Source organism: Typopeltis vanoorti, chromosome 3 (assembly GCF_054136105.1).
Source record: "Typopeltis vanoorti isolate ZY-2024b chromosome 3, IOZ_Tvanoo_1.0, whole genome shotgun sequence".
In the NCBI taxonomy this organism is placed as follows: Eukaryota; Metazoa; Arthropoda; class Arachnida; order Uropygi; family Thelyphonidae; genus Typopeltis; species Typopeltis vanoorti.
Window position 1 is genome coordinate 87,072,198 of NC_143551.1, and position 15,892 is coordinate 87,088,089.

A 15,892-nucleotide genomic window follows, 5' to 3' on the forward strand; every position below is an offset into this window, starting at 1 on the left:
TTAGAGAAAGCAACTGACAAAATGAAAAAAGGAAAAGTTGGTCCTTGTTGGGGATCTAAATAGCAGAGTAGGAAATGATTGTCAGATATACAAAATATTTTGGGAAAATTTGGACAAAAGAGCAAAGCTAATATTAATGGCAAATACCTGTTGGATTTCTCCTCAGGACATGGACTGGTTATTACTAACACCATGTTCCAACATAAAAATGTGCACAAATTCACATGGAGAGAAGAGGCTAGGAATAAGAAAATTCTCATTGACTATGTTATTGTTGATAGTGATGTTTTCTCCCTGGTGCAGGACACCAGAGTGTACAGAGGATTTGATATTGGAAGTGAACACTATTTAGTCTTGAGCAGGATAAAATTGAATTTCATATTGAAAAGAATAACATGTAAGAAAGTTTTAAAGCGAGTAAAAGTTGAGCATCTCTCAGATGTGAACTGTAGACTAAAATACACAAAAATTATTGAATAAAAAATGAAAGAGTTTGAGAACAGGAACCAAACCTTGGACATTCAGTGGCAAGAATTGCCACTTGAAGAAAACACTGATTGATTCAGCCAGAGAGGCATGTGGTAGGGTTGTCTGCAAGGATAGAAAAATTTGAACTCCATGATGGACACAGGAAGTTAAATAGGCAGTGAAGGAAAAGAAGAAAGCATATCAAACGTTCCTGGCAAATAAGTCAGCTTGTGCTCTTAGAGAATACAGAGACAAATGTCAGAAAGCTAAACACTGTGTAAATCTAGCTAAACAAAAGTCATGGGAGGACTTTGGCAAGAACATGGAAAATAAATATCAAGAAGGTGGCAAAATATTCTGGAGGTTGTTGAAGAAGCTTAGAAATAGAGGATAGAATGCTGTAAAAGGAGTCAGAGATGATAAAGGTGACATGAAAATGGGAGAAAAAGATATCCCTGAAGTATGGAGTGATTACTTCTAGAAATTGCTAAATGAAACAATCAGTGATAGCACAGTGGCAAAAAAACACTCAACAGGCATACAGTCAGGAATACATATCCATACTTGAAGTAGAAAAAGCCATCAAAGGCTTGAAATGTGGAAAGGCAGCAGGAGAAAATGATATTCGACCAGAAATGCTGAAGTATGGTGGTATAAAAGTTTTGCAGTGGTTGCACTGCATAGTTCTGAAGGCCTGGAGAGACGGACGAATTCCTGCTGATTGGAGTAGAGCTCTCATAGTACCCATATATAAAAAGGGAAATAAAACTGAATGTGAGAATTACAGAGGTATTTTCCTACTGAGTATTCCTGGCAAGATTTATGCAAGCATACTTGAGAAATGGTTGAGGAATTGTGAAAGAAAAGCTTGGTGAAGAACAAGCTGGATTCCGGCCAAATAGAGGCTGTCAAGATCAGATCTTTGCATTACTACAAATAGTTGAGAAAGCATGGGAATATAACAAATATCTGTATTTAAGTTTTGTCGATTTGGAAAAGGCATATGACAAGGTGTCAAGAGAGAAGATATGCAATACGCTACAGTTATATGGTGTCAATGGGGCATTATATCAAGCAATACTTAGTCATTATTTGAGTTGTAAGTCAGCAGTTAGAATTGAAGGAAGTACAGGAAGATGGTTTAATGTTAAATCTGGTGTGAGACAAGGATGTACATTATCTAAATGGATCACATTATGAAGGAAAGTGGTATTAAACATGATATCAAAATTGGAGATGTTAATGTCAGCTCTTTGCTTTATGCAGACGATGTTATACTTCAAAATAAATCCGCTACAAGTCTGCAAGATTCCCTGACTAAATTGAATAACTGTTGTAATAGATATGGTATGAAGGTCAGCAATAAAAAGACAAAAACAATGAAAATAGGCAGAATTGTTGAAAATGTCAACTGCATTTTGAACGGAGAACCTGTGGAACAAGTAAAACATTTCAGCTACTTAGGCACGATTTTTAGTGAAGATGGTAAATTAAATATGGAAATAGACAACAGAATCAACAAAGCTGGTATGGCAGGAAGTCAATTGAATAAATTCATATGGAATAAAAGAGAAATTAGTCAGAACACTAAATTAGCTGTATACAAGACCGTGTTCAAACCCAGTCTTAACTTATGGATCTGAGAGCTGGGTCGGAAGTCAAACACTTGACCGAAGACTAGAGGACCGCAGATATGAGAGTCCTGAGAAAGATTAGAGGTGTGAACAGATGGCATAATGGCAATATCATATCAAAAACGACGATATTAGGAAAGAACTTGACATTGTCAGCATCCAGGAATGCATTTGCAGAGCTAATCTCAAGTGGTATGGTAACTTAAATAGAATGGGCAAGGAAAGATTAGCAAAATAAGTGTTCTTTGTAAGGTTGGCAGGAAAACGATCCAGAGGAAGACCAGGATATAGGTGGATTGATACTGTACAAAGTGCCTTAGACAATAGAAATATAAGATGTGATAATGTTGGAGTCTTGACAAGTAACAGACTGATTTGGAGGAAAATTGTAGATAGGAAGTTAGTAATGATGTAAATTTTTCATTTACTACTATCATATCCTATACACCCCTTGAGGGTACATGGTAGGAATTTGATGATGATGATCCTTTATCCAAGTGTAAGCAAACAAAGTTTGCCCTTGAAGTATCTTGAGTACTGGAAAAAACTTCCAACATTCATTATAGTAAGTTTTCCAAAATGACGATTTCTTCTTTGGTGTAGGAGTTTTCAGAGTCAACTGTAAATTTATACACAATAAAGGAAAACTGATAGCTGAAAGAACTCAGCAATATGAACATTGCTTGGAAAGAGGCCAATGGATGCCACCATGGGCAAGGTGCATAGCTGGTATAAATTGGAAGATATGATGCTCCTAAGTCAGTGCAACTGTGTGTGGATGAAACTGCTGTGAGAAGAGAACTGACGGAGTTTGAAAGAGGCATTGTGATAGGATGGTGTGTTGCAGGCCAATCTGTTCATCAACTTGTTGACTAATTGGACCATTCCAGGTCAACAAACTCGGTGATACCGTACTGAGTTAGAATCGTAGAAAGTTAACTCAAGTGTTACCTGCAGTGTACGGCCCACCACACTCACCGAATGTGAACGTAGGGTGATACGAAAGATAACATGTAAAAAATAAACCATCCATCAGTTGCCATGTTGAACTCAAAGTTCCGAGTATTGAATGGAACACAAATCTCTACAAAAACATTCCAAACCGAAGCTTGCAACATGGGTTTCCATGGAAGAACCTCAATATGTAATGTGGAGCTTGAATATAGCAGAATTGTCTACAGTGGTGCAAAGAGCATGTACAGTGGGATGTAAAATCTTGGAAAGTTGTGTTATGGAGTGATGTATCACACTACATCCTCTACTGAGCAAATAGATAGGTGTGGGATGGATGCCCAGTGAACATCTCTTACAGAGTGCATAAACCCAACTATAAAATTTGGAGGTGGTGGTGGTGTGATGGTATGATCCTATTTTTCCTACTTTGGCTTCAGACCTCTGTTTGTGGTACCACAAACACTGAACTCCAAGAAGTATCTAAACATTCTGGATAATGCCATGCTTCCTACTTTATGGCATTTCTATGGAAATGACCATTGTCTCTTTAGCAACATTGTGTACTATGCCATAAGCCTGTTGCTGTGACTGTGTGGTTTGTGGACATGAATGTCACCACACTTGACTGACCTCCACAGAACCCTAATCTCAACCCTAGCGAACATCTGTAGGATGAATTGCAGCATCGAGTGAGCTCAAGGTATGTCCACCTCACAACAGTCCAGGACCTCATTACATGCCTACAGGAAGAATGCTCCAAAATTCCCACTGATTGCTATCGTGCACTTGTGGAGCCATGGTTATTTGTTCCTCACACTATAGTGTTCATTGACTTCTTTCCAAGCATTGTATGTATATATGTAGAAAGAATGCTGTGATTCTGTGTTAATGTCAGGTTATAAAATGTCACAATTTTTATTCCCTTTCAAAGTGATCCTATACTATAGTATCATGTGGTATTATTACTTTGAAAGTTTAATGACTTATCAGAATTAAAGGGTAAAACAGAAAATATTTCACTGCCAATATTTCACTTCCAGTTACTGAAGCAGTTGGCTGTAGCAGAATGACTATTCTGGGAATCAACAAATGCTTTACAGAACAGTCCACATTTAAATAAATTTGGCTGCAAGAAACTGCTAAAGGTTTAGGAGACTATTATTATATTTGTCCATAAACTACTATATCAATGATTCTCGACCATAAATAGAAGGCATAGTTAAGACACTAACTCAAATATTTCATGCTCTAAGTCACTTCTTCATTGTGTTCTTTAATGATGATGTTGCAACCGCTCTATCCTTGAGAATATTTCAGCAACTGCTGGCCTGTTTGGCCAAGTGTTAGTGTACCTGCTCTCCAACCAACAGGCTGCAGGTTCAAATCCCACCATGGCATGGATATCTGTGATTGTCTTTAGTGGGAGATGAATTTCATCAGCTGGTGTGAGACAACCATCCCACTTACTGGGGGCCTGAAATGGCTTGAAAAAGTTCCACGTTTGATCTCTAGAGTAGGGTTCCTGGATTATGTAAAAAATAAATTAAAAATGCAAGAAAATATATAAAATTGACCAAAAATCCTCAGTCTATTCACAGTACAAAACATATTATAGGTTTGCAAACAACCTTTTGTGGGTGCGAGTAACATAAAAATTAAATAAAACTAGAGGTGAATGCTCACTCTAGTAAACATTACGGTGGATTCACCCACTATAATAAACTACTGAAAATTGAAAACTCTGGATAAAATCTTATACCATCATTATTATGATAAAGAAAAAGTGCTATAGCAAATTTTCAACCATCACAAATGTTACTGGCCCAGACGAGTTTGCTATAGTAGGAGTCAAATATACTTGTTATTCTTAAATATTTCAAGGAAAACATCTTCAGATAAAATTACCTGGTCTTCTATCATTGGATCCCCTATTTCAAAATGAGGCATCTCCAAGGGTTCAGAGATCTTTCCTGAAATAAGACCTAGTCCTTCTGCAAATGGACTGGTTTCCAGTTTTGGAACTAAAATACATTAAATATATAGTAAAAAACATTATCAAATTAAAATATGTGGAAAAAATTTCCAAATAAAATGAATACTGATAATTATTATTCTGTCAGCTGCATGCTGATATCAATAACACTATTCCATGGAGAGGCAATTACTGAATACCTGCATAACAAACAGCAAAGAATTAAAGATACCAAGAAATTATATTCTTGGTTTCATCCTTTATCCAAGTGTAAGCAAAAAAAGTTTCATGTGAAGTCACTTTACAACAGGGCTACTTGTATACAGAGGTTAATAACTTCACATCAATTACCTTAGTATTCTATAATGCACTGCATATATCTTTATGGCCATGTATAATATATAATACTATGCATTATGGGAAGGGTCACTACCCAGATCAGTTTCGACCTTTATTGGAGTCTCATCAGTGGGAGCCAGACCCAAAGGTGATACTAAGGTTGAAGTTGTAGAAGTCATATTTTCATATGTGAGTAGCCAAAAGGTGTTAAGCCTAATTATTAAAATATTCTGTATTAGAGACAGTTGTTGGAAGTTTTTCCACTTGGTTATACTATAAATTAAAAATACCAAAAAATTATATACTTGGTTTAATCTTTTATCCAAGTGTATGCAAACAAAGTTTGCACCTGAACTATTTTCAGGACTGGGGAAACTTGTATATAGAAGTTATATACAAGTTTCCCCAGTCACATCACTTGACTTAGTATCCCATAATGCAAAGCACTGTGCCATAATGTATGCACATTATGCATACCCGTAAGGGTATGCATATGCATACCCTTACGGGTATGCATATGCATACTGCTATGCATTAAGGGAGGGGTCACTACCCAGACCTGAAAATAGTTCAGGTGCAAACTTTGTTTGCTTACACTTGGATAAAGGATTAAACCAAATATATCATTTCTTGGTATCTTTAATTTATAGTATAAACAAGTGGAAAATCTTCAACAGCCCAAAATTTTTGCAAGAGTCTTTTAGTATATTTGTGTTGTACAGAATAACTTAGTTATTCTGTGGATTGATGAGGGGTGGTATGAACTATTATTTCATGTGGATTGGTTTTCTATGGACAGCATGCTAAGTGCTTATAACTAAAAAGTTAAGAAAAGTGAAGAATATTAATGTTTCTCATTTGAACCAATTAAAAACATATCATCATATGCATTTATAACTTTACCATGTGAATATGCTTAAATAACATTCAGCATGCTCTTGGCAAACTTGCTGACCTGGTTGGCTGAGTGGATAGTATACCCACTCTCGAATCCAACAGGTCATGAGTTCAAATCCTAATGTAGGCATGGACTTTTGTGAATGTCTATATGATAGATGTCATTACCCAGTACAAGACCATCACCACCCTGGGTGCTGGTAGGGTGGTGAAGACTCGGTGTTTTGAGAACTCAATGAGAGAGAGAGAGAGAGAGAATGAAATTATTTTATTTGATAAACTACAAAACTGATTTTTTTGAAAATAATTTGATGATAAATAATTTGTGTGTAAATAAATTTCTTTAGTGAAAATTTAACTTTCAATTAACTAACTATATTCTATTTCAATATATAAATGTGTGTATGTGTGTTCGTGCTGTATGTGAATATATATATATGTGTTCGTGCAAGCTCCTGATAAGATAAGTATTATTTTTAGTTATCGTTAATAAAATTACTTAATATTGCGTAGTTTTGTTTGCCTTGCGTATTTTAGTGCGTCTGTCTGTGTGTTTTTGGTGTGTTATAACTTATAATTTGATAAAACATGATGCAAATAAGTATGGCACCTGTACGAAGGAAAATGGCGGCCAGTAATGATGGTTTGCCATCTTTATCAAAGAATGGTAGTATAAAAGAAATGAGTCAGTGTACTAGCTGTGAAATGTAAGGTTTGCGGAGTGCAGTCGGAGTGTGGATAAATGATAATAAAGGATTGAATGTGTGTAGAAAATGTAGGGAGAATGAGGAATTGAAGTGTATTTCAGATTGTGAGTGTGATATTTTTGTCAAACTTCAGAATGAAGAAAATAGGGATATGACAAGAAACGGCAAGGTTGTACATGAGAATTGTGAGACTGTGAATGTAGAAAGTGTGAATGATAGTATTAATGGTTTCTCAGAGAATAAAAAAGATGAGATAGATGCATTGAGTGAGATCGCGTTGTTGAATGGTGCGATAGAAAGGGCAAAACAGCAGCTAGAGTGCATGAACAAAAGTCGGCTGAATGAACCAACCAATAATAAAAGGTATGACAGGAAAAATAGACGTATGAATGTGAACATGAACAAAATGAAGGATAGAGTGCTGTATGAAGACTCGTTAGTACGAGGTGTGTTAGTAGAGGATTTGACAAAATCGTACCAACCTGGTGCAACCATAAAGGATGTAACTGAGTCTATTAGAGAGCAAAAGGAAAGGGTGAAAGAAATGATTGTTGTGGCAGGTACGAATGATTTGAAAGGAAATAAAATGGAAATGATAGAAGACCTGAATGAATTGTTTGAGGTAGCAAAAGAAAAGAGTGAGAGAGTTAGAATGATTAGTCTTTTGCCACGGTATGACAGTGAAATGTTTAAAAGGAGGGCGATAATTGCGAATGACTTTATGCGTGGGTTATGTATGACGAGTGGTGTGGAATTTGTGGACGTGTGGAGTGAGTTTGATGGGCAAAAGGATTTTTATAAGATGGATGGCTTGCATTTGAATGGTTACGGTGTAAGAAGAATTGAGAAAGTGTTGCTGAATGTAGTGGATGTGCAAATTCAGGGAAACTAGATTTGTTAAGGGGGGGGAGGAGTAGATATACAGTCCTTAGGGAGGCAGTTGAATGTAAGAATGAATATAATATGCCAGAGCAAATAAGGACAACAAATCAGAGTGGGATAGTTAATATAAGGCATCAAGGTAGGGTTGGGGCTAATGGGGGTCTTAAATTCATGTACACTAATACTAGGAGTATTAGGAACAAGAAGGAAGAGTTTTTGGCCATGGTTGGCACTTCCAGACCAAAGGTTATTGGTATTAGTGAAACATGGCTGACTGTAGATGATATAGCTAGTGGGATTGAATGCGATGGGTATAGTGTGTTCAGGAATGACAGAGAGAATAAAATGGGGGGAGGAGTAATGTTGATGATAGCTGATGAGCTACAGCCAAGGAGAATAGAAGTTGAATTGCAGGATAGAGAAAAGAGCACATTTGAGGCCATTTGGTGTGAGATTGTGGCTAGCAAAACTAAATATACAATTGGGTGCTGCTATAGACCAGGTGATGGAAAAGATGGTGGTGACAGTATGCACAAGCAAATAGAAGAAATGAGTGGAAGGAGGGTGATTATTATGGGAGATTTCAACTATGGTCGCATTGATTGGAGTGAGGAGAGGACACACGGGAGGAAGGAATTGGATTTTATGTGGTTATTAAGGAATAACTATCTGCGTCAGCATGTAATGGAAAATACTAGGGGTCAGAGAGTGCTTGACCTAGTAATTACATCTGGGGATTTGGCTGTAACAAATATGACCACATTGCCACCAATCGATGAGAGTGATCATAGGGTCTTGACTTGGGAGGTGGCTAAAGGTGTAGAATTTTCAATTAAGACAGGGTACATGTGGAATCATCGGGCTGGAAAGTATGACAAGCTTAGGAGTTTGATTGGTTCAGTGCCATGGCATGTACAACTGCAAAGCCTAGAAGTTGATAGTGCATGGGAGGTAGTTAAGAAGTGCTTGCATGAAGCAATGGCTGACTGTATACCTAGAGTCCGAATAATAAATCAAGTAGGGGTTAAATGGATGAATAACACCATTAAGCTTGAGCTGCAAAAAAAGAAACAACTATGGAGGGAATTTAAGGAGAAAGGTGACCAGCAGGCTCATGAACGATATAAAGAGCAGGCCAGAAGGGTGACGAGTGTGGTAAGAAATGCAAAAAAGGATTACGAAAGAACATTGGCCATGCAGGCTAAAGAGAATCCTAAACAGTTTTTTAGATATGTAGCAAGTAAAAGGAAAAATGTACATGGCAGAATGATTTTAAAGAATGCCGATGGTAGGGAGGTAACTGAATCAGTTGAGATAGTTGAGTTACTGAGTGAGCACTTTGCAAGAATATATCATCCAGGTGGTGACATTGCAGAAACGAATAAACCAGTAGATTATACGGGAATTGTGGTGAATGAAGTGGAGGTGAGTAGTCTATTGCATAACCTCAATGTCAATACATCTCTGGGATTGGATGGTATACCAGCTCGTGTTGTACGAGAAGCAGCTAAAGAAATGTCAGTACCCTTGACCATTTTGTTTAATTTGAGTCTCGGGTCTGGGTTAGTCCCGAGCAGGTGGAAAGAGGGGAAAATAGTTCCACTGCATAAAGGTGGTTCCAAGACTGCTGTTGTAAATTACCGACCGATTAGCATATCAGGAATCATTGTCAGGGTCTTAGAGAAATTAGTCAAGAAAAGAATACAGGATTGGATAGATGAAAATGGGATATTGTATGGGGGACAACATGGATTTGTGAAGGGTAGATCATGCCTCAGTAACTTGCTCATGTTTTATAACACAGTGACGGCTGAACTGGATAGGGGTAATGGGTTTACAGTGATACTACTGGACCTTGCCAAGGCCTTTGATAGGATACCACATGGAACCCTAATCAGTAAACTGGAGCAGATGGGGATAGATATAGGGTTGGTGAGATGGATAGGAGGGTGGTTGAAGGAGAGATACCAAAGAGTGGTTTATTCAGGAGTGGAGTCTGAAAGACGTCTTGTGACTAGTGGAGTGCCGCAGGGCTCTGTTCTTGGACCACTGCTTTTCAATTTGTTCATCAATGATATTGGAAAAGATTTGAGAGGAAGTGTTCACTTGTTTGCTGATGATGCAAAGTTGGGCAGAGCAATTGTGAGTGCACAGGATGTCAAAATTTTACAGGATGATTTGGATAGTTTGGAGGACTGGGCTAGGAATAATGGATGTCAATTTAATGTGGCAAAGTGTAAGGTTATGCACTTTGGGGTGAAAAGAATAGCAGCAGTATATCGCATTGGTGGAACCGTACTCCAGGAGATTGATGAGGCCAGGGATTTGGGAGTGTTGGTGGATAGGGAGTTGAAGTTTAGTTGAAGTTTTAGTCACATTGCAAAAGTGACTAAAACAGCTCACCAAATCACTTGGCTTCTGAAAAATACTTTAACGTGCAGAGACAAACAAGTTGTTGTTCCTCTGTATCGAGCCTTGATAAGACCCCATCTGGACTTCTGTGCCCAGTTATGGGCACCAGGGTTTCTTCGTGATGGGGAGGAAGTGGAGAGAGTCCAGAGACGAGTGACCAAGATGATAGCAGGTCTGTGGAATGAACTTTATGAGAATAGGTTGAAGATTTGTGGGTTGCAGAAATTGGACGATAGGCGAAGGAGGGGGTGATATGATTGAGACATTCAAATTACTGAAGGGTTTTTATAAGATTGATCCAGAAGATATTTTTGAAAATATGACTGGTGGTGGGAGGACTAGGGGCCATGCATGGAAGCTGGGCAAGAGCGTGGTTGACAAGGGTGTTAGAGCTAGGTTTTTTACTTGGAGAGTGGTGAATGAGTGGAATAAGCTTCCAGAGTCTGTTGTGGGTGCTACGACTGTGAATGAGTTCAAGGCAAGGTATGATAGATACTGTGTGAATGCTGAATAGTTGTTCTTGACATGATGTTAGGGCCTCCCTCGATGAGTCTGTCGACTCCTTGGAGTTTCCCGGAACAATAATAATAATAATAATATATATATATACCCATTTTATTTAAAAGTCTCACAAAAATTTAGAATGAAGACCCTGGATTATCTTGACAAAACAATCAAAAATGAGTGTAAGAAGACCAAATGGGTTACCAGACCCATTTTTTCAGTGCATTTTCTTACTATTTTATATGCTGAAATGGAGTGCAATCAAAAAATATACACTTGAATAGGTTTTGTTTTCAATTTTTAGTTTTCATAATTTAAATTCAAAATCTAGAGTCTATTCCACTCATCATCTTCCTTGTTTAATGATTATATTCATGTTTCATTTTCAACTATTTTCACTGAAATTCATTTTCAATGTTCGTATTTAAATTCACATAACTGAGCTTCATTCTCAACACTTTTCTCATATTGTACATTTCGGCTCATCAAGTTTGGTTCCAAATATCTTGTCATCCCTGCCATCTAAAATTGTGCTAAAGGTATGTCTTTAATATAACTTAAATTTCATATCAAATGTAATACCTTTAGTTGGAAAGTGGAACAGCTCTATCACTCAATAAGCTTTGTTATTTCCATTAACTGTAATTTATTTTTATAACATTTTATTCCTAAAAAATGAAAATAAAATGAAGTTTATATATAAGCAACATGCAGATTGGAAGTATAAAAATTGTAACTGAAAACTACTATCTCTCTCTCTCACACACAAATTTATAAGTCTAATTTTGTTAAGTTAGATATATATAGTATTCTAAATTCAAATTGAGTATTATGTGTAGTGCTAGAATTGTAGATAGGATGATAAACAGAATATTATAAGTAAAAATAAACAAGTACAAGTATAAAATTGATGAAATTCTTTTTTGTGATTGCTAACATATATAAAATCTGGATGCAGACTCACTGAGTCTTAGATGAAGTACCAAGTTTCAGTAAAAATTTAAAGACTTGCCTAGTCCAGGTACTTGAAGCCTGAAAAACTACTCCTTGGAGACTTGAAAAAGTTCTGTCTGGCCAATAGAGCAGGATTTCTTCTGGATTATCTAATCCTTAGCCCATCCATATATCCATTTGCTACTGGTTTACAGTCTTTCATTGGTAGGATTCACATAAAAAAGAAATACAGTATTATGGTATCTATCCCCCAGAAAGCATGGATAACCATATCCATTGTAAAATTCCTGGTTAAATTGCATCAGTAATAAATAATGTGGAATTAATAGATCAGCAACATTTTTACCAAACGTTTGCAGCTAGTAACTAGAAGAACAAATGCAAACACATACACACTTTTTCCCCCATCTTTCTTGCTAGCATCTTCTGTCTCTAAATAAACATCCAGATTTAGTCCTAGGTGAAAAGAGAGCAAATGGATATATTCACTCTATTATAACAGAGAAGGAGAGTCAAGGTCTGTCACCACACTATAACAGAGGTGAAATAAGGAGGCAGACCATGATCACAAATGAGTCAAAGTGTAAGCTGTGCATGGACATTTGGACAGAAGGATTTGATGGACTGCACTTAAATTGATTTGAGTTAGGTTTCTTGGGAAAGCACTGTTCAAAGAGAGGTTAAAAGTACAAAGAGGGAAAATAGCTATTAGGGGAGGGATGCAGGGTATAAAGATAGTTGGAAGTACAAGGAAATACTGCATATCAATACCAGAAGCATCAGGAATAAGTAGAAGTTTGTCATTGGTTGGTACAACCTTGCTAAAAGTTATAGGCATTAGTGAGACTTGAATGACAGTAGACAATCTAGTTAGAGGGAGAGAATGTGAGGGATACAGTATTTTCAGGAATGAATAGAGAGAACAGGATGGGGGGGGGAGATGATGATGATGATGATAGCAGATAAACTGCAGTCAAAAAAGAATATGTCATCACCATGAATAAAGAATATGAAAAGCAGTGTATTTGAGTCAATCTACTGTCAGACACAGGGAAACAAGACAAACTATATGAATAATTGCTGCTTTAACCTAGAGGGAGCAAGAGATTACATGCAACAATGGCAAAAGGTACAGGATGGAGGAAAGTTCACATTTGAGAAGTTGATCAAAGGCAAAATTCAGGAATGGATGGATAAGAATATGATACTACATGGAGAATAGCATGGTTATACATCATGCTTTAATAATTTACATTTTATAAGCATAAAAACTTCTTACTCATTTTATGATTTACTCACTTATTATAACATATGAGGTGGGTGGAATGGCTACATGATGATAGTGCTGGATTATGCAAAAGCATTTGAGAGGATACCATGGAACTCTGTTACACAAATTGGACAAATGGGGATGGATACGAAAAAAGAGAAAAGAATGATGATAGACAGATATCAAGAAATTACATACATACATATATATATATTATTATTATTATTATTATTATTACTGACACCTCCAGGGAGTCCAAAGACTAATCAAGGGAGTACACCTACTCTACAGCTCTCTGTCTCCACCACTCAATCCACCAACGCCACCTACCGCCCACCACCTATACTAGTATTTTTCACAGACAATCACGAACATCCATGTCCACGGCGGGATTTGAACCTTTTGGTTGGAGAGCGGATACGCTAACCACTCGGGCAAGAGTTTTGTTTATTTTGTTGATTAAAATTTAAAGCTTGCAGAATGCTTTAAATAAACTGACAGTGAGGGCAAATGTAACAGCTGCTGGTTTAATGTGAAAAAGTGTAAATTTATATATTTTGGGATGAAAACATTACAGGAATCATTGTCTTCTAGTTTATGCTAACAAAGAATACAATTCATTCAAACAAATCCCACAATGTCAGTCCATCCTCATATAGAGGAGCAAAATCACAGGAGAAGACAGGTGACTAGTAATATGCCACAGAGCTCTGTGCTTGGACTACTGCTGCATTTAATTTGCATATCCATGATCTAGTAAATGATATGAAGGGAAATATTGGCAACATACTGAGCAGAGTAACAGTTAATCAAAGCAATATAGAAAGCCTGCAGAATGCTTTAAATAAACTGACAGTGAGGGCAAATGTAACAGTTACTCATATAATGTGAAAAAGTGTAAATTTCTATATTTTGGGATGAAAACATTACAGGAATCACTGTCTTCTAATTTATGCTAACAAAGAATACAATTTGTTCAAACAAATCCGACAATGTCAGTCCATCCTCATTCATCCAGTATCCAGATAAATATCTAATAATGGGGATGGACTGTTAGTAGATAAGGTTTGAACAATTGAACATTAGGCCAGATTCCTCCCATTAGTTCTCCATGTTATTTAAAAGGTTAAGTGGAGGTATCCTCCCTGATATCTAACTTTAACCTTTAAATAATATCATACAACACTAAGCACTAAGATAATCTAGAACAGAGGGCAATTTCAAGTAGAGTGATATGAGCAAACAATAAAATGCGAATTAGACAATACTGTCCAATATAGCCTCATTGTCACAAGGCACCAAGAGAAAAGCTGTTAAAAATGCTACCATTATATGGTGTAACTGGACAGTCAGCAATACAAAGTCTATAAGCTGTACATCAGCAGTCAGAAATGACAGTAGAGGAACATGGTTTGATTAAATCACATGTACATAAGGGTTCACACTGCTTCCATTATTATTCATCATCTATATGGATTACATTATGAAGGAAAGTGGCATTAAACCTGATATCAAAAATTGGAAATGTTAATCTCAGCTCTTTATTAATGCAAATGAGTCATAATCTTAAATAAATCCAGTACAAGTCTTACAATCCATTACTCTTAAAAATTATCAAAAAAAAACAACAACAACAAAAAACTATGAAAACATCAACTACATTCTCAAAGAAAACCTATAATGGAAAGAAATTTATTAAGGCAATAATTTAATGAAGATGGCAAATTAAATATGAAAATATTCAACAAAATAAGCAAAACTGTTATGGTGGAGATTCAACTGAAGAAATTTATATCATATAAGAGAGAAAATAATCAAAATTTGAACACTGAATTTGAATTCCATATTTGTGGTTCTTAGTCTTTTATCAAAGGCTAAGAACTACAGATATGGGATTTCTGAGAAAAATTAGGGAACAGATGCTGTTAATGGCAGAATCATATAAAAAATTAAGATATCAGAAAGGAACTTGATATTGTTAGCATTCAGGAATATGTGAGCAGAACTAATCTCAAGTGGCATGATCAATTAAGAAGAACAGGAGAGGAAAGAAAATAACTATTTATTAACTTAAAAGCTAATATTTCGCTGGTATTATATCCAGCATCTTCAGAGCACACAAAATTTGTTACAATAGTGAGACAACCACAATCCAGTGTAACAGTGGGACTAGTATAAGTAATTGCAGCGTGCAACACAAGATTAAAGTCCTAATTAGGCAGCATCTAAGTTAAAAAAAAACAAAAAACAGTAGTCCAAGGTTTTGAAAAATACTATACTAGTCCAAATAGTAGCCTTTGAAAGTTTTGAAAAATAGTAGTCCAAACTAATTAAGACTTTAGTCTTGTGTTGCACACTGCAATTACTTATACCAGTCCCACTGTTACAACGGATTGTGGTTGTCTCACTATTGTAACAAATTTTGTTTGTGTGCTCTGAAGATGCTGGATATAATACCAGTGAAATATTAGCTTTTAAGTTAATAAATAGTTAATTTTCTTATCAATCTGTGTTCGTATCAATACCGTTAAAATCCAATTCAACATGTGTGATGAACACATAAGCGTTTCCACAATGAGAGGAAAGGTTAGCAAAACAGATACTCGATGCAAGGTTGATCTGGGAATACTGGAGACCTGACTATGACTAATTTAGAGGAAAACTGTTTACAGGAAGTTAGTGATAAGGTAAATTTGTCAAGCAGTACTATCACAGTATCCTATATACACCTCTTGAGGATACATACCAGGAATTTGATGATAAAGATTATAAGCTTTGTACAACACTGATAGAACTGTACTTCAGGAAACTAATGAAGCTCATGATTTGGCAGGTGTTATTGGATAGGGAGTTAAAGTTCAGAAGGTATATTGCAAAACTGGCTCATAGCATTACCTGT

At 36.4% G+C, this 15,892-nt stretch overlaps 1 protein-coding gene across 1 annotated transcript in view; it reads right to left on the minus strand.

Moving 5' to 3' along the window:
* LOC150108353 (vezatin-like) overlaps positions 1-15,892 on the minus strand; it is a 181,970-nt gene that overhangs the window by 22,507 nt on the left and 143,571 nt on the right. Inside the window, exon 11 of the mRNA XM_090415753.1 lies at positions 4,962-5,077. Coding sequence (XP_090271879.1) covers positions 4,962-5,077 — 116 coding nt within the window. The remainder of the gene's footprint in view (positions 1-4,961; positions 5,078-15,892) is intronic.